The sequence below is a fragment of the Lycium barbarum genome, chromosome 8 (assembly GCF_019175385.1).
Source record: "Lycium barbarum isolate Lr01 chromosome 8, ASM1917538v2, whole genome shotgun sequence".
NCBI lineage: Eukaryota > Viridiplantae > Streptophyta > Magnoliopsida > Solanales > Solanaceae > Lycium > Lycium barbarum.
The window spans coordinates 119,441,747-119,461,994 of NC_083344.1; the positions used below are offsets into that span (position 1 = coordinate 119,441,747).

At 35.2% G+C, this 20,248-nt stretch overlaps 1 protein-coding gene across 1 annotated transcript; it reads right to left on the reverse strand.

Moving 5' to 3' along the window:
* Positions 1–1,356: 1,356 nt before the first annotated feature.
* Positions 1,357–8,615, reverse strand: LOC132606928 (DEAD-box ATP-dependent RNA helicase 38). Its single transcript, XM_060320609.1, has 8 exons — positions 8,285–8,615; positions 6,887–7,180; positions 6,105–6,332; positions 5,727–5,792; positions 4,503–4,919; positions 4,317–4,428; positions 2,892–2,977; positions 1,357–1,774 (listed from the first exon to the last, which is right to left on the reverse strand). Exons 1-8 carry the CDS (start codon positions 8,492–8,494, stop codon positions 1,712–1,714), a joined length of 1,476 nt encoding a protein of 491 aa, XP_060176592.1. The 5' UTR covers positions 8,495–8,615; the 3' UTR covers positions 1,357–1,711.
* Between the last annotated feature and the right edge of the window lie 11,633 nt (positions 8,616–20,248).

A 20,248-nucleotide genomic window follows, 5' to 3' on the forward strand; every position in this document is an offset into this window, starting at 1 on the left:
AAAAACTTTACTGTTAGACATCTACATCTCAAATTGTAGCTCGTACATGACACACTCAAACTGAACGTTAGATTATAAATTCTTAAAGTTGGATGACCTACTTAAAACCCTTTCTGGATTGAATCTTAGGTGAGAATCCACACTTCTTACTTCGCTAGCCTCTATCATTCTCCTTGCAATAATGTTAAAAAAAGAAAAGTTAATTTACATAAATTACTACTCCCTCCGTTCAATTTATGTGACACATTTCGCTTTTCGAGAGTCAATTTGAGTAAATTTTGAAGTTAAATTGAATTAGATTAACTCAAAATTTTAAGATTAAAACTTATATATTTAAAAACTACATGAAAAGTACTATAGGTTGCAATTTTTCTCATATCAATTTCGTGAAAAAATACATCTCAAAATGTTAATCAAAGTTCGCATTGTTTAAATCTCGAAAAATAAAAAGTATCACTTTGAGTGAGGATAGTATATATTATTTTTATCGGGTGCACTCGTTTATTCTTCATTTCTCTCATTTATTTGTTCTTTAAAGATATTGGATCTGACTGAAAAGATAAGAGATCCTGCTAAGCTTGTTACATATCTGGCCGGAAAAAAAAAATGAACCCTAAGACAAGTGCGAGTTTAAATAGAAAAAGAGAAAAAGGTGACATTTTAAAATAAAATATCTACTTAAGATTCAGAACCTTAGCCACGCTATCATATCATATGCTTTGCTTTTATATTGTTTTCGCTATCATTTAAGTACTTATACTAACACATGGGTACAAAAGTTTGTGATTTAGTTTTTAACGCAGCAAGTAGGGAAAAACAAATCTTAATTGTTGATACCAAAAATAAAGTAGTTGTGCAGAGGTTGTTCCTATCATTGAAGTCAGAAGTTAAGGTGTGAGACCGAGCAATGAGAAAGAAGAAAAGTACTTAGTTTCGTTGGAAAAACCATTTCACTGGCTAGGAATTTAATAAAAATAAAATAAAAAAATCTAGTAGTAACTGATTCTAGATCAATATCAATAAAAAGTAGGTTCTAGGGTAAGTGAATTTTATTTGACTAGAGCTAAAGCAATGTGCTAAGAATCTAGAAAAGAAGGTTGGAACAAATGTATAACAAGAATTCTAAACTAGTCCCCTTCCTCTCTTTCTTCAAAGACAGGTACACATCACAGGAAACCTCCTCCCCACCTCCCAAAAAAAAAATACAAAAAGTGTGAGACGCAAGACTTCTATCTAGAAGCAAACTAACCTCTTTGCTACTTTCAAATGAATAATAACAATATCATCAATATTCCAATCTGAAAAGCATCCGCTGCTATAACACTAAAAATGGTAACTGAACCTGAGAGCAATCAATTAGAACGATGATAATAGCAACTTCTGCTTTTCAGGAGCATCCTAGTCCTCTTCTGTGTCAACAGTACAAAACCATTGTCCTCTGTTTTACATGCATAAATTCGTAGAGGAGAAAAATAGAAAGAAATTTACCAAGACAAGGAAGAAAAACCAGACGCAGACAAGACCAAATCACTATAAACAAGCCATCATTTACAGTCTATTGCTGATGCCGCTTTAATGAAATGTACACTGTCAAAAAAGGGAGTTCTTGAAAGTCGGGCTAATGAGGCAACTCCTCAATAAAATACGATCAATGGAGTGCATCCACCTTGTGAGACCCGCTAACTAACAAAGGCAGCGGATTCTACTCAGCTTACAGCAAGCCAGCTTTCTTCAGAGCATTCTCAAAATCCTCATCGCTCTTATATGAGGTAATCTGCATAATGAACATGAAACAATTAACTTGAGTCTAATGTTACCCATGGATAATACCAATTTGAACTAAAACAACCATATAATTTAAGTAGAATGCACCAATTCCCCGCCACTAAAAGCTCAATTATGTTGGCATTCTACTGTAAAGAAAAATCATCTCTGAAGTCTATCATATCTCATAAGTAATCTATATATTTTCTCAGAAAGCTCTTCTATAACTCTGAACTCGATGCCATAAGAATGTTGTTGTGACACAATGGCTCATTACAAGTCATGAGAAGCCATGGTCGTTATAAAATGCGACCCAGCTTATATGATTGAATGATCCTAAAATCCAAATCCTAAATTACCAAATAATCAGGCAAGACTAATACAGAATGGCATTTTTGTAATACACAACAAAGAGCATAGTGATTGACCACTATTTTGACCAGAGTACTAATTATACTGTCTTGTTTATATGCAGATAACAACGATGTTATATCATATATACAATTCTATTTAAAAAGAAAATAGGGCCACCAGCCCCCCACCCCAACCCGGATCAACAAAGATACTCTTTTAACTCCTTACAGAAAGGAACTATGCCTTCTTTTATCTGAAATAGTTTCTCTTTTCTTTTGTGAGAAATTGCCAGGTTATTTTTCTGTGAATAGCATACACTACAAATGTTGCACTCGACCAATAATGCTGAATGCTTTGTTCATCTGATCCTTATCTTGAATTGCATCTGTATTAACATTTCACTTGGAATTGTATCATACTGGTATAACAATAGTTTTTACTATAGTGAGAATTTGCACCCCACCAATCCCCACAAACCCACACAGAGTGAAGAAATTCTAAAGAGGTGGGTTTTTCCTATCTCTTGAATTAACTGGTGGTAATAAACTTTAAACTAATTCAGTCCACAAATTGCCAACCCTGTTTATAGTTAATCATGCTACTATGTTTCCAGCCATAGTATAGAAGACCATACACATGAACATACGCAACGATATGCTAAGTCACCCTGTATGCACGTATGACCTAATCCTAAAAAGAATGTAGGTACAATCCTAAACCTCCGAAACAAAAGCAAAGCACAAAATGCAGCAATGTAAACAGCAGATACATGCCTCAGTCACTTGATGGTTGAAATGGTTCTCAATCTTTGACATTATCATGTTGTCTCGGTCACCGCACAGCAAGTTGAATACGGCACCTGTTCCACACAAGAGGGAAGTCATATTACACCACATTGCATAAACTACATAACATTTATATATAGCTCATTTCAGGCATACTACATCATGAAAGGAATTAGCACAAATTTGTCACTTATTTCATAAGCCTCCATCTTATCTGTTCTCTCTTGATTTATTTTCCTACAGGCAACAAATACATATCAAGTCATACGGATAACAATTAGGCAGGGTTTGCGCATTGCATCATCCATTTTGTTCCTCATCCCCTAATGAAACAAGAAAACTACTGTACTAGGTTGCTATCTTGTCAAGTGGTCTCTCTATTTAAATAAGTTACTGACGCTCCCTTTCAGATGCTAAAGCTTAGTCTTTCAGTGCCAGGAGACACCATAGCCATTGGCTACTGTGGGAGAAAGCATTTGTTTTGCAATGTCGATCTATTGCAGTTCATCACGTTAAGAAGTTTATTAATTTCATGGATAGCCGATAATCTTCAATTACAGGGAACCAATGCTGCTTCCATGTCACCTGGCAAACACCTTACTTTTGCACCAATTTATACACTTGCAAGTCCAGCATTTATTTTGCTTGTCACTAAGAGTGCAGATCTTGTCAGTTATGGTCTATTCACTGTACTTCGAAGGGTGTCACTCATTTGTCTCATCTCTCCGATCCTACTGATGTTAAGCACTAGAATTTTGAATGGAAAATTCTAGAGCTATTAGCAAACATACTTTTATTCTCAAACAGAAAAGACAAAAAGAAGTATATATTGTTAGAGACTAAATACTTGTCTTCACGTCGCCATGGGTTTTCTTCGCAAGTACATACAAAATGAGTCTTTTTAATTTGAAAGCTAGAAAATTTTCATACTAACAAAAGCAGTCTAGAAATTTTCAGAATACATATTTTGAAGTGCTTTTGCCCTACATATCTTTGTGTTCTTAAGGGGATCTCATCGCGATGAGCTCCTAAAATATTACAACCTTTCAATTGATTCTTAAGACTAAAGTCCCTTTTCAAGATGAAAGTTCTCAGAACTTTCAGGCTAAATATACATCCATTGGTAATTTATTGATATGTTATTGTGTTCAAGTTTATTTCGTTCATTTCTTCATCTTCTTATATATCACATATAGAATTTAATGCTCGAGAAATGCACCAAACACTTTACACTTTTATGACGGACGCTATGCAACTCTCTTTTGCTAATAATAAATACTACTTTGTAATATCATTTTATCATGGTAACAAAACATATATGAATAATGCAAGTGATATACAGAGTGATAAATAAGCAGAGTGAGACTTGACACTAGCAGGGAAGTATGCAAAAAGAAGGTGGCAACATATTACCTTTGCGGCCAAAACGCCCTGCTCTACCAATCCGATGCAAGTAGACCTCATGATCTGGCTCGGATGGACTCTCATGTCTCACAGGGAGATCATAATTAACCACCAAATTAACCTACAGACCGATTGTAAAACAAATTTGTAAAGCATATATGACTGGCAACTGGAAAGCCTCAAATCTAAAGTTACCTGTGATTGGTCAAACCCACGAGCAAGAAGATCAGTTGATATAAGAACTAGTGTCAATCCTTCTTTGAACTCCTTGATTATTTTGTCTCTGTCTTCTTGCTTAAGAGCACCTTGAATTGTTGTCACTTCATAGCCATAGTCAACCAATGATTTATGCAACATACTTGCACTGTTTCTTGAACGAACGAATATGATTGTCTGCCCCACCTTCTGTCCCAGTTCGAGTATTTTGTCTTTAATCACCACGACTTTTGAAAGTTCATCCGGACACTGCACTTTATATTGCTTCACTGATTCCAGTGAAAGTTCTTCTTTCTTCACAAACATTTGGTTGTAATCTTTAACGAAAAGATCTCTAACAATTTTTGTCACAAATGCTTTGACAATTTCCCCAAACGTTGCAGAAAACAGAAGCACCTGCAAATTGAGAGGATGAAAAAGAAAAGTTCATCATCAATTTTTTTCCTGAAAAATCGTCCAATGGGGGGAGCTTATCAGGAAGAATGTATAAACAATAATTCAGCACCGACCCATTCGCAGCCCTCATCCCCATCCTTTCTTGCCTAAAATAAACTCAGGTGTTAGCCAGCTCCATGAATTGCACCTTAATTTAAGCATCAGACTATACGCAGTACTCACTAAATGAAAACGGTGAAGATTTAGATATTTCTTGATATTCTACCCCTACTCCCTATACCATATGCATAAATATAGAGGAAACATGCAGCAGCCGCTATGCCTTTTTTTAAACTGGTACTATTAAAGCCACTTGCTTCTCTTTATTGTTTTGCAGCTGCTAGTGCTATGTGTGTTGTCAGTTGTACTTCAAAGCAAACTTAATTGGTCAGTTTTGAACACTGAACCTGGCAAACGCTCCATGAAGGACAAACCTATTAGCTGGGGAAATATTCTATTCATGTTAGCACTTATACTTTGCGTCCTACACTTTTCTAGGAGTTTATCCTTCCAGAGACTACAGAAAATATAAATAACTTTTACTACTTGTTATATTTGTTTTTATTTTATATAGTACCTGAGATGAGTATTTTATATTTACAATGTGATTTTTGATTCTGCAATATGCCGCTCTAAGGCTCAACCATCTGCGAGAATCGTCTTTGCATGTGATCTCTGAAGTTTTTCAGACTATTATTACAAACTAAGCAATTCATAGCAGCAAAGTACCTCAAATTTAAAAAGCACAAAGGCCAAGCTTTAACCAACCTGGCAGTCAGCGCTGGCTTTAACGATTGCCTTCATTATTCTTACGGAATCATCCTGAAAACCACTCTGCACACACACACACACCCAAAAAAAAAAAAAAAAACAACAACAACCGTCAACAAGCAATCAGATGCTGAACATTGATAAAAGGACAAAGCACAAATTCTTAACATTTAGAGCAAAATTCCTAAAGATGAAGATTGTAAACTAGATAATTAACTCATTACGCTCAACGCTACCGTCCACTAAGAAACCGAAGGCAAGACCAACAAACACAACGTGAGAAGTGATTTAAATAATTTAAAAAATACATGCCTAACAATAAACATCAACAAAAGGGGAAAAACCAACGGGAAGTGAGGATAGAGAATCAATTACCTCTGACAACATATGGTCCGCTTCATCAAATACAAGAATTTTCATGCAACTCATCCCCAGTTTCCTTGCCGTTACCCACTTGTTTATGGTTCCAGGTGTGCCAATTACCACTTGGGCAGTAATAGGTGGGCGTTTTGAAATGGGCATATAGTTGGCAGCATCTGGTGGGATACCTAACTCTGATGTTATCCCAGTGTACTTCCCCATCTTCAATAGCACTTCCATATTCTGCAGCATTTTCCACCATTAACCAAACCTTCTCAAGTTTTTTTTGTTTCTTGAATGATGAGGAAACTTCTTAAGTTTTTCTTTGAAATGTAAAAACATTAAAAAGGCAATGTAGGTAAAGTATATAAACAAAGATACGTAGTGAACCGCGTACCTTTCTTTTAAAAAATAGATATCTAGTGAAGCAGATAGTGAACTAAAACACATGCATAATCTGACACACACAATGTTGCAAAACACTTTCTATTCAACTAAAAATTTGATGCATTAAAAATTGAAGTAATTGATCCTGCAATAAAGATTAATTCTCCAATGCCAACATTATTATTGCACCCAAAGATGTGCCTAGGTCAATGAAGTTAGGCTAGGGAGATTGCCAACAAAAAGGGCAACTTGATTTCTTTCCATTTGCCTAAGCCTTAGTGGGCAGGTAATTCTTTACCAGTAAAAAGATCTAGGTGTGCGCGCAATATGGAAACCATTACACCACCATTATTCAGAACACCAAAATTAAGAACAACAAAAAAGGTACTACTCTAGCATTTATATCAGACCTGAATAGCCAATTCTCTGGTTGGACAAATACAGAGAGCTTGAGGGGCAGCAAGTTTTGGATCAATTCGACTCAACATCCCAAGCACAAAGCAAGTAGTTTTACCAGAACCATTATGAGCCTGAGCAATTAGATTCTTGTATGGCGGCGTAAGAATCATAGGCAAACTAATCTCTTGAATTTTGCTAGGACGCTCAAACTGCATCTCTACATATAATCCCTTCAACAGCTCCGGAGATAAGTTCAAATCCTCAAATCTCTTCGCTGATTTGTACCGAGTGTCGCCAGATGTAACCTACATAACAAAATCAGCTTAGCGATTTTTACAAAAATATACAACCCAGCATAATATATTACACCTACAACAGTGCATAACACGCGATATACAACGTTACACAAACATTATACAAGAAGCACCATATTTCTAGAATCAAGAACTTGTGTCTTCAAAATCTGTTTTTCTGGTGTGAGAGGAATCTGCTAGACAATATGGATCAGTAAATGGATTTTTTGGATTCACTTGGGAACTCCATAACTAGATCTTATTGTAGGGATAGGTGTTTTTGTACTTTTGTGTATCTTCTCGGTACTTTTTATTAATAAAACTCTTGTAATTTTCCCTTTGATTAAACCCTAATTGAACTACAAGTATATAACAAAATCAGCTTATTAAAAAAAAAAAAAAACAGGGCTCAAATCTCTTGGCTGATTTGTACAAGATGTAACCTATAAATTCATTGATTAAAAATCCTAATTTAGCTAAAAGGTGTTTACACGCAAATATGGACTAAATCAGGTGTTTATACACAGTATGGGCTACCTGGAGCAAATATTTTCAATAATAGACATAGAGCATAATTTTCCCTTGATTTTAAACCCTAATTTAGCTACAAGTATAACAAAATCAGCTTATAAATCCCTAATTTTAGCTACAAGTATATAACAACATCAGCTTATTAAACCCTAACTTAGCTACAAGTACAACCAAATCAGCTTATTGAACCCTAATTTACCTACAAGTATAACAAAATCAGTTCATTAAACCCTAACTTAGCTACAAGTACAACCAAATCAGCTTATTGAACCCTAATTTACCTACAAGTATAACAAAATCAGTTCATTAAACCCTAACTTATCTATAAGTACAACAAAATCAGCTTATTAAAAAAAAAAAATTAGGGCTCAAATCTCTTGGCTGATTTGTACAAGACGTAACCTATAATTCATTGATTAAAAACCCTAATTTAGCTACAAACAACAACAACATCATATTCAGTGTAGTCCCTAATTTAGCTACAAACAACAATAACACATACAGTGTAGTCCCCAATTTAGCTACAAGTATATAACAAAATCAGCTAATTAGGCAAAAAGATTAGAGTGAGGGAAAAAGCGTTACGGCTTCTATGGCTAAATCTTCAGGTTCAGTGAGAGTTGAATTGACTGTTTTGGACTCATCTATTTGTAGAGATCCAATTTTGACTTCTTCTTCCTCTTCATTAGATTGCTCCTCGGCTTGATCGATCTCATCAGCTTGGTCTGCCCAACTTTTGGTTTCCTTTGGTGGGTTTGGTGAAGCGGCGGTGGTGCTAGAAGAACTGTCAGCCATTATTGGAATTGACAAAGAAAGAATGAATGAGTTGGAAAGTGAAGGCAAAACCGGCAGATGTAAATATATATATATAGAGAGAGAAGAAAGAAGTTTAGCTGTTTAAACGGTGCTTATGAAATAAGCGATTATGAAAATGAATATTTTATGGCGGTTGATGTTTATTAGTTCTCCACCTAGTATAAATGGTCCTTAATTTATGAAAATGAATATTGTAATCCTTATTAATATCACGTAATCTGGAATAGTCTTTAATGTAATATATGATGGTTGGATTATTTTAGTCCTACATGTGGTTTAAATGGTCTTTAATATATGAAAAAAGTAATTATTTTAGTCTTTTATTAATATTACGTAATTAAAAAGTCTTTAATTTACGAGGGTTGAACTATTTTAGTCCATCGTGTAGTCTAAATAGTCCTTCATTTATTAAAAAATTGATTATTTAGTCCTTTGTAAATATTTAGTAATTAAAATAGTCTTTAATGTATGAATAAAATGATCATATTGATCCTTCATATATATATATATATATATTCCTTTGTAAATATTTAGTAACTGAAATAGTATTTAATGTATGAAAAAAAAATGATAATTTTAGTTTTAAACTTTAAGAGTAACTAAAAGGATATGTTAAGTTTAATCAACAACTCATGTAAGGGAAGCAAAAGTTATCCTCTCCGTCCCGCCACCACCGTCCCGCCACCACCGTGTGCATTTGCAATAATGAAGCATAAATTTTCTTGCTTTCTTTATAACATAGTTTTCGTTACAGTAGCAGACACAATTGAATTATGGTTCCAAAGACAAAACATACGTTGATTATTGATACAATGATTTTCATTAAAAGTAGCAAAAGTAAATCTTTCTTCTCGTCTTATAAGATTTAATTTAATTTGGTTATGGTTGAAAGGTTTCACTTCCATTTTTTATGTTTTTATACAACAAATTTGAGTTGCTAGTTAAACTTAACATGTTTTTTGCTTGCACCATTACTTTTAATATGATTATATTTTTCATATGTTAATGACTATTTCGGTTATGTGGTATATATGAAGGACCACAATGATCATTTTTTCATACATTAAGGATTATTTCGATCATGTAATATATATGGAGCAGTGTTTTAAAAGGCGAAGGCGTAAGGCGGGGCGTTTTACGTCTGCCTCAGTGAGGCGTAAGCCCCGAGGCACGGGGCGTAAGCCTCATGGGGTTTTAATTTTTAGTATTTTATAAAATGATATAATTATAATCAATACTTTTAAATAGGTGAAATAGCGTAAAAAATGAAGAAAACTATAAATAAGTGATATATATAGCAATATGAACAAAGTATTAGGCATTCTAGCAATAAAAAAAAGCCTTGACTTTTAAATTTAATGTTTCAGTTCCTTTTTAAAACATTTGAGTAATTACATGTTGACTTTTGAGAATTTGGGCATTATACTAAGGACTTATTTAACAAATTTCGTTTTACTTTGAAAAAATTTATGGGCGTACGCCCCAAACGCCCAGGCGTACGCCCCGAATTGCTGGGCGTACGCCTTTCGATACTTTCGCCCCCCACCATAGCCTCGGGGCAATTTAGGTACGCCTCGCATCGAGGCTCGCCCCGAAAACGCCTTTTAAAACACTGATATGGAGGACTAAAATGATCACTTTTTCATACATTAAAGATCATTTCGACTACGTGATATATATGAAGGACTAAAATAGTCCAACTCACATAGATTAATGATCAATTTGATCATTTTCTGGGTAAATATATACTAGTGACAATTCAGCATAGGCCCAAACCTACACTAGAATTGCATAAATTTTGCTATCTTAATTTGTAACGTCATGTATATCATAATTGAAACGGTCTCCATAATTTTCTAACAAGAAAGGCTTCTTTTAGAAAGATCAAATTTACCGGGCTATGTACGTAATGATTCTTAATTTTTTTGTTTAATGAATTAAATATCGTCATTACCACAAAGAAAAAAAAATAGGCTATGAAAGCAGAAGATATAGTGTTTTTCTTATTATAGACTTTCATTTTTTACTTTCAACTGAGGCAAATGTAGTTGATAATTTATAAGTCCAGAAATTATGGGTAGAATTCTTTTTTTTTTCTTTCTTCTTCTAGTTTTGTTCACATCTTAGATCTATAAATTAACTTATCCATACAGGAGCCGAATGAAACAAAAATTTCATGTTCGGTTTTGAATTGGAGACGTTGAAAATAATGAATCGATATCGACTATAACCCCTAGCCTTCCAAGCTAACGATGCGGGTTCACTATTTGAATTCGATAGAACTATCACATATCATCTAAATAAGTTTTTTTCTTACGCATTTTTTAATATTCCCTTTAAACATTTTGAATTGTCAATTATTGTGACTTATAGTACTTTTTATGTAGTTTCCAAATATATGAATTTTATTTAAAATTTTAAAGATGCCATATATGAATCTACGGTAAAGACTAAAAGATTTGATTCTTGAATTCAAACGATATCACATAAATGTAACGGAAGAAGAAATTCTTTTTAGCAATCTCTTTCCTCTATGGTAGCGCTGGACATCTCGTGGAAGAAAATGACCTACATACTGATCTCTTATGGGAGAATTTATTTATTTGATGTATAATTGTCGGTATAGTTATCATATGCTTTAACCTCGTACGAAATCAAACATTCTCAAAATTCACCGAAGTTACTATTTAAAATAATTAAATTTGATGGTTGAAAAAAAAAACGAAGATAATGATAACACAATGAGCTAGTTAATCTTTTCAATTCATCATAGTAAGGTAGATATTTTTTTAAAATATATGTGATTTTAATTTTTTGTTTTGTTTTGTTTTTACTAATGTACATGGAATGCACAAACCGAGCACGAGATATATGTGCGGCACACTAGATGCATTTGATATATACTGTAAATATTATTGACTATCGTCTTTCTCCAAAACATGAAGAAGTAAGAGATAATTAGTATATTTCAAATTTTTGTTAATCAAGATTTTGAATAGCAAAGCATTTTTCACCTAAACATCAAGCTGAATCATTTGTAACTAGGCATCATAATTCACTCTAATCGATGGTAATGTGATGATTCAATGGTGATCGGATGTGCTTACTCCGGATGCTTTCCTGGGTAAGTTTGGGAACCCACAGAGGAGAACTAGATTCTCCTCCTTTGCGCTAATCGTATGATTACAAATAAAATCAGTAATTGTGTAAAAGGGTCGGACAGCCTCAAAATCTGGTCAAATTTATTTATTCACAACAATTTTAATTTTATCTAGTGGGCAAGTAAAAACGAGTCCTCAAAGGTATACTTGCGTTGGACATGTTTGCTTAAGTTACAATCTGACAAGAATTTTCATATCATGAATCCTTAAAAAGAATACAAGGTTAAGTTCACAATCACCCCACAAGTATGTATAATCCTACAAAAGGTTTAACTTAAGACTACATCCACTCCACTAACTGATGCTTCTATATACATCATGAGCTCCTCTGGTTAAGGGCTTTTCTTGTTGTAACATATGGTGCATAAGTTTTCTGCTGATCAGCTCCAATGTAAGTAAAAGAAGAGCATTGGCTCTAGAATATAACTGATCCAAGGGCGCACTGCTCCAGCCTTGCCAGAGTTTACTGACACATTTACCAGTGATGAACCTACAATAAACGTATTTAGTAAGTGAATAACATTAGAATTTTCTGTTGATAGAGAATTGCTAGTGTGTATATATTCTCTAAGCAACAAGATAGTATGGTGATAATAGCAATGTCAAGAATCAAATCTAAAATATGTTACAATCATGATCTGCCAATTCAATTCTTTGCTGAGCCAAGTCGTAGACAATAATCTATCTTTAAGAACAAGACTTGAGCAATAAGAGAAAGTTATGTGAGTGCCAACAATAAACTATCAGAAAATATATAAGACATTTTCAACCCATAAATAATTAAGTTTCACAGAGGAGGACACTCGTTTCATTATTTACAGCTATAAGAAAGACCATCACAAAACTAGGATTATACAAAAGGCTGCTAGAAAATGCTTGAACTGCAAAATGCTGTTCTGATTTGTCAGTATCTCCAAGGATGTACATTTTAGGAATAACTTAGGTATATTAGGACATTACCTGCACTTGAATTTTTTTTTCTTTCTATAAATTAAATTATCAAGAATAAGGGATTGCTTGGTCTCAATCGTGATTTTGTTGTATGATTACCTCTCTTGTTTCAGTTTTTTCACCAGGCTAGCGGTGCAACTGTAAGATGTTAGGCAGAAAGCCTAGAGTTCTTACCTTTAGATACAGTTTACATTTATCTGGGCCCATTTGTTGAACTTGATTGCCCCATAATGTGTTGTGAATACTAATGTGCACCCAGGTGTTAATAGTATTCTTGAAATAACTGAATAGTTTTGTTACTACTCTTTTTCACAGATTTTCTGCAACATACTCATCTGTCAATGAACAATTTCAATAGGCATTTCTTATTTTTACTGGGCAACATTTGCATTGTATAAATCTTGAAAGACTACGAAACAAAAATGAGGTTAGGATGGGGCACCATTTTTCAAAGTCAGTTTGTCTTTCAATATAGAATATCGACAACTAACTTGGTAATTATCTTGTATAGTGTGGTTCCATAGCTATGTGTTGAGAGAGTGCTTTTTAAGATATATATTATTAAAATATACATGTGATTTAAAAATATTTTTACTAATTGGCATGAGATGCACGTGTGACGCACGGTATGCACGTGAAGCACACGAGATGCACAAACAACGCATGAGATGCACTTGGTATATGATGTAGAGGTTATTGACCATTATCGTTCTCTAAAACATAAAGAAGTAAGGGATAATCAGTATATTTCAAGTTTTTACTAATCAAGATTTTGATTTAGTCAGCAACCATTCTTGACCTAAACATCAAGTTGAATCATTTGTAACTAGGCATTATGATCCACTCAGTCAAAGGGTAATGTGATGCTTCAACGGTGAGTTGATATGCAAAAACACTTCATTAATTTTTTTTGTTTGTTTGTTTGTTTGTAGGGAAAGTGAGTAAAGTTGAGTTGTCTCATACACGCTTTAGTATTTCTACTTGAAGATATCATTTGACAAAATATTTTTGCCTGTGTGGAAAAATTAGTTGACATAATGCTTCAGACATTTTGTATTCTAAAGTACGTTTAGTTCTTTCACAGTTCTATGTCTACGTGACTTATTCTTTTATTTTCTGTTTTTTCCTATGCTGATATCTTTTAACCCCAGTGCATGTATTTGCTTCTCAAAAAAAGCTAATATCTTGATTCGAAATCTCAACTTTCAGTTGGACGGAGGAATTTTATGGAATTTTCAGATTTGGTCAATTGAGTCTTTCAGCAATATCTCAACTTTCTTCATATGGAGTTTCTCCGAAAGTGTTTTCACATTGTTTGGAATGAGAGAGCAATGGTGGAGATATACTAGGTCTTGGTGAGATTTTGAATCCGAACATGATCTATATTCCCCTTTTTCCATCAAAGTATGTATTATTTTTAATTACCATATGATAAACTTTTTTGTTCTAGATTAAGATGTTATTAAGATGTTTCTTTTCTCCACTTTTGCAGGAGTCATTAGACTGTGTAACTGTAGAGCATAATCATCAAAGGGTAAATTTTGCCTATTGATCCAACAGCTTTTGCGACCTCTGGTGATCGAGGAAATATTGTTGATCCTGGTATAACTTTAATTTATTTTCTCGTAGATGATGGATAACAACCATATATGCAGCGGAAGTAAACAACTAAGATCAAACTCAGATAAACATAATCAAACACGAGATGGAATACTAACCTTTTGAAGCTATTAGACAAGTCTTCAACAACAGCCGTGCTCTCTAGGTCTGCGATCTTCTGCTGTGTATCCTGAATTTCTGTGAACGAAATACTTAAGCGGCAAGTATTACAACTAGAGAATGAATATCACTTAGGGCTAAATGGCCTTGTTTATATATACACACTTTTAGGGTAAAACCCTAGCCAAAAATATGTGGCACTTTCCTTGCCCATCAAGGATATAGTCAAACCTTTCTATAATTGTAATTAGTTATAACAACATTTCACTATAACGACCTGATTTTCTTCAAAATTGATTTTTCATGTTATATTTTACTTCTCTATAATAGCATTCTGCCTATAACAGTAATGACATCCGTTATAGCGGTACACTCTTTGTAAAATTAACAGTCATACTTAAATAGCATGTAATAATATTTTGTAAGAAATATATTATGTGACAACAAAAGTGTCGATGAAGAGCCTTAACCTACTGCTACTTGGAGATAGAAGAGTCAAATGTTAAGCACTTAGACGACCTTCAAGGGAAAGCCATTGAATTTCCTTTTGCTGAAAGTTTGGACAAAATTTTTTATCAGTTGAAGCGTTATATTATCACTAAGAGACTAGAGTTTACGAAACATCCTACAATTATAGAGTTCTTATGTCAAACTTAAAATATTTAAATTCTCAATTAATAAAATGCGTATTTTGTATATATTTTAATTCCTTATCTGTGTGGTACAACTAGTTATGAATTTAGTAGTAATTTATTTGTATTTTCAATTTTTAATTTATGAGATATGAAAATCAATTGAGAGTTTAAAATTTACTAGTATATTGTTTTCGTTTATAACATAAAAAGTACAAAAGTTAATTGTTTGCGTACTTTTATTTATAACAGCTAAATGAGATCTAAATATCGAATGCCAGTATAAATGCACAACAACACCTCACTATAGCAGCCATGAAATTTCTGGACAAACGTTGTCCTTATAGAAAGGCTTGATTGTATTATTTTTCCTTTTATTTTCCTTGTTCTAGAAATATTCAAGCACAGCAGGGACCACAAATTTAATAATGTGGCTTCCAATTATGGTATTAATTCGGAATACGAATGAATTAATTCTACCACAATAAATTACAATTTATTCCACTAAAAACTGCAATTGCACTCCTCTGTTCAATTTCAAAATCTTTTATTAAAACTTATTTAACTCTCTATGTTAAGATTACAACTACAAATCAAATAAATTAAATTACTGACAATTTAATTCATTGACTAATTTAATCCTTTGTACTTTTACTTAACTTATTTCATGTGACGGATATAAAATCTATCTGCAGGATTTTCACATGAAAACTTATAAGCATCATAAAAGAGTATCATCAATCTCAAGGTTGAGACATGGATTCTATCAACTAATTGTCATTTCACAAATGCATTTTCCCGTTATCCAATTTACCAGGAACACATTGACTCTCAATTAAGTCGTACCTTTTAATAAATCAAAATGATGAACAAAAACCTAGGCATTAGTATTTATAGAGGGAAAACAAAACAAAAATACAAAAATGGCCTAAATGACAACATGCAACGAGAGTACCCGGTCGCAATAGGAGTTTGCAATCGCATCGTCAGCCTTGGTTGTGCTCGGGATGCGACTGCATGTTGAATTTGCGGTGTCGCAAGTACACCGCATACTTGTGTATTTTTCTTGACTCACTGGTTGCTCAGAGTTGGAATATGCAATCGCATAACAAAGTTTGCGGTGCCGCATTTTCTTCGCATCTTGCTATATTTTGGTAACCTCTCTGTAAATTTTTTTTACAATATGCGACCGCAAGTCCAACTTGCGGTGCCACATCTCGAGTGCAAATTTTGATTGTTTTTTCTCCTTTTTTGCCATTTTGTTCCTTTTATGCCCTCGACTCAGAAAACTTGACAACATACTAAAACATAATAAAAATAGAGAAAAATACTTGAAATGACTCCTAAAAAACATATATAGCGGATGTAGAAAGCATAAAAAAATCCACGATGTATCACAGGCTGAGAGAGGTCGTGCAAGGATTCAGGGGGAATTGAAAAATGGGCAAGAAAGGGGCGATTTGAATGAGAGACCTGGTTTCTCTACCACCAAGAGTCTAAGTTCTCTATCCTCAGGACTTCTCCTATCCAGGATGAGACACCAGGGTCCTCAAGGGCACATTTGGATGATGAAGTAAACCCCTTAGCTATGTCTACAATTGTAGTGCCCCTGAGAGATCATTTTCCTATCCCGGAACCTGGTTCCACTAGTCATCCCCAGGAAGTTGTTTCTGATGATGATTTTGTCATAAGTTCAGTGTTTGAAACTTCTGGTGCTGTGATACAGGGTGTTGTCACCAAAAGGAAACACATTGCTTTTAACCCCCTGTTTGGATGGTGGTTTCCCGTGCTTCATTAATGTATAGTTTTCTAGGAAACCATGTTTGTTTTCATTATTCTTAAAATTATGTGGTATGGTGTTGTAAACCCGTGGTTCATTCCATGGTTAAATAACCATGAAAAGTCCCAATGTTTGAAACCACGGATTTGGTGATTTTTTCGTGGTTACGTATTTCATTTCTCCATTATACCCTCCACTCTCCACTATCCACCCTACCCCCACCCCACCACTCACCCCTACCCCCACCCCTGCCCCATGCTACCACTCACCCCCACCCACCCATGCACTCACCCCAATCCCACCCCCGCCCTACCATTCACCCCCTGCCACTTACCCCAACCCCACTCCCGCCCTACCACCCACCCCCACCCCCAACTACCCCACTCCTCTGCCACCCACGCCCACCACCCACTACCCCTCACCACCGCCCAACCCCACCCCACAATAACTCACCCCCACCCTCATCCCACACTACCCACCCCTCCACCACCCCTACCTACTACCCCTCACCACCACCTAATCCCATCCCCACAACCACTCACCCCCACTATCCCCACTCTTATCTCACAATCATCCACCTCACACCACCCACCCCTCCCCCGCCCACTACCTACTTATTTTTTAAAGTTCATATTTTATTCTTTACCTGAGTTTTATTAATATATATAAATTATTTCTAATTAAGAGTTAAGGGTATTTTAGTAAACTTACAAGTTATTATATAATATCATATAGTCAAACCAAATAATACAAATGTTATTAAACCACAACAAACGATACAGTCTATCCAAACATTGTATTCATTATTACCGTACAATACAATACAACACCATACTGTATATTAATGAACCACGGGAAACAACCATCCAAACAGAGGGTAAGAAACCAATTACAAGGTAAAAGAAAGAGGGTCAATTCAACTCTGCTCTAAAAGCTAGTAAAGAAAAGAGTTTTGTGAAGAAAAGGAGGACGGTGGTCACAAGCAGGCTCATCAATGAAGATGAGAAAGCAGATTCATGTGCTGAAAAGAACTCCATAAAGAATATAAAAGGGAAAGGCAAAGATAACTATTGACAAGGCTATAGCGGTTGCTAACAAGGAACAGGGTAAAGTGAAGAAGAATGTGTATCGACCTCCTCAGAAAAGAAAGGGCATTATGAGTAAGGAACCTGGTTCCTCCAAGAGACAAAGAGTCAAATCCTATGAGTTGGCGAGGCAGGAAAATCTAAGGGCTCAAAAGGTGTTGCTAGGCAAGGTTTTGACTCTGCCATTGGTGAGCAACATGAAATGAAGGAACTTTTTGAAATTGTTGAATTTCAACAATGGAATTATCTCTTTTTTCAACCTACCCCTAGTGTGTTTGAAGCAGAAGTAGCAGGGTTCTATGCAAATTTGTGCAACACTGATGATAATACCTTAGCTATGTCAGTGAATGACACATGTTTTAAAATGGATGAAGACAAGCTGGGTGAGATTCTTGATGTCCCAATGGCTCAGATAAAAATAGTAGAAGGAGAGGCTTTACATGCCTTCGAGGAAATGATTGTCAAAAGGGAAAGAACTACTTATGGAGCAAGGCTCTTTAAGAAGGAACTCAAGTCCAAGTATAAACTCCTATTTGAGCTGGTCAATAAAGTGTTGTTCCCACGGGCTGAGAGAAGATCAACTGCCTTAGTTGTGGACCTGGTTCTTGAGGCATTAGCAACCTTCGATTGCCTCAGCTTGCCAGCTATCATGATAGAGCATATCATAAAGGTTGTCAATGCAAGAGAAGGCAAGGATGGTCTTCCATATGGGTTGAGTACTTTAAAGTCCAAATTGGAAAAGCCACCATTGTATCTCATAAACAGATGATTACCATGGACACCTTAGAAGAATGTGAATGTGTGCCAAAGAAGGGTAGCATTGGCAGCAGCTCCACCATCTTTAGTTTGATTGAAGTAGAAGAAAAAGCCACTGAACAGATTCAAAGGCTTCAGGCCGAACATGCTCTCCTGTGAGCCTAAATGGTTACGAAGACACACGTAGTTGGTCTCATTAAGGAGGCGATAGCTACCAATGCTAAATTAAGGTTTGAAAATGAAAAGTTACGGCGAAGATTAAGGAACTGCTAATGAACGGGTTGATTGCCTCCTCAAGGCTCTTGCTCCTTAGTCTTCTTCCTATCCTATTCTCCACTCCCATCTCCTTATCCTCCACAAGTTGTTACATTGTTATGATATTTTGCTAATGGCATTGGTACTTTTGGTTATTTAATTATCATACTTTTGTGTTGCTAAGACTACTGTTTTATTATGATTAATCTTTTTTGGGTAAATTACTCTATTTTATGCAACCCTTCCTTTTATTTGTTCCTCCTGACTCTACTGATGTGTTGCCTGAGTGGCCCCGAGATAATGTTACTAAACTTATTTTTGCTTGTACCACTTGCTTATTCTTTTCAATGATGCTAAAAGGGGAAAAATAGGTCAAAGGGGCCCTATTTATTGTTTATTGCTGCTATTATTACTATCATGTTGTTTTGCTTGGAAGATGGGCCTAATTCGCAGGAGGAACAAGTGGGAATCAGGTTCTTAGAGGGAACATCAATTCTGGGTTTGTCATTATAAAAGAGGAGGTATCACGCCCCGAACCATGGCCTGGACGTAACATATCACTCAATGCCTGACTGCATGTGACCAAGCAAACCAACCGGCTTGTTGAATCAGCATGTGATATCTAAACATACTAAATGCGAAAATAATGAATAGGTCTGTAAGTCTGAATAAGTAGCCAACAAGGCTAACAGAAAAGACTGTTAAACATCTGGCTGACTGTACTTTAAAGTCCAAACTGGAAAATCCACCATTAGATCTCATAAACAGATGATCACCATGGACACCTTAGAAGAATGTGAGTGTGTACCAAAGAAGGGTAGCGTTGGCAGCAGTTCCACCATCTCTAGTTTGATTGAAGTAGAAGAAAAAGCCACTGAACAGATTCAAAGGCTTCAGGCCGAACATGCTCTCCTGTGAGCCTAAATGGTTACGAAGACACACGGACTTGGTCTCATTAAGGAGGCGATAGCTACCAATGCTAAATTAAGGTTTGAAAATGAAAAGTTGCGGCGAAGATTAAGGAACTGCTAATGAACGGGTTGATCGCCTCCTCAAGGCTCTTGCTCCTTAGTCTTCTTCCTATCCTATTCTCCACTCCCATCTCCTTATCCTCCACAAGTTGTTACATTGTTATGATCTTTTACTAATGGCATTGGTACTTTTGGTTGTTTAATTATCACACTTTTGTGTTGCTAAGACCACTGTTTTATTATGATTAATCTTTTTTGGGTAAATTACTCTATTTTATGCAACCCTTCCTTTTATTTGTTCCTCCTAACTCTACCGATGTGTTGCCTGAGTGGCCCCGAGATAATGTTACTAAACTTATTTTTGCTTGTACCGCTTGCTTATTCTTTTCAATGATGCTAAAAGGGGGAAAATAGGTCAAAGGG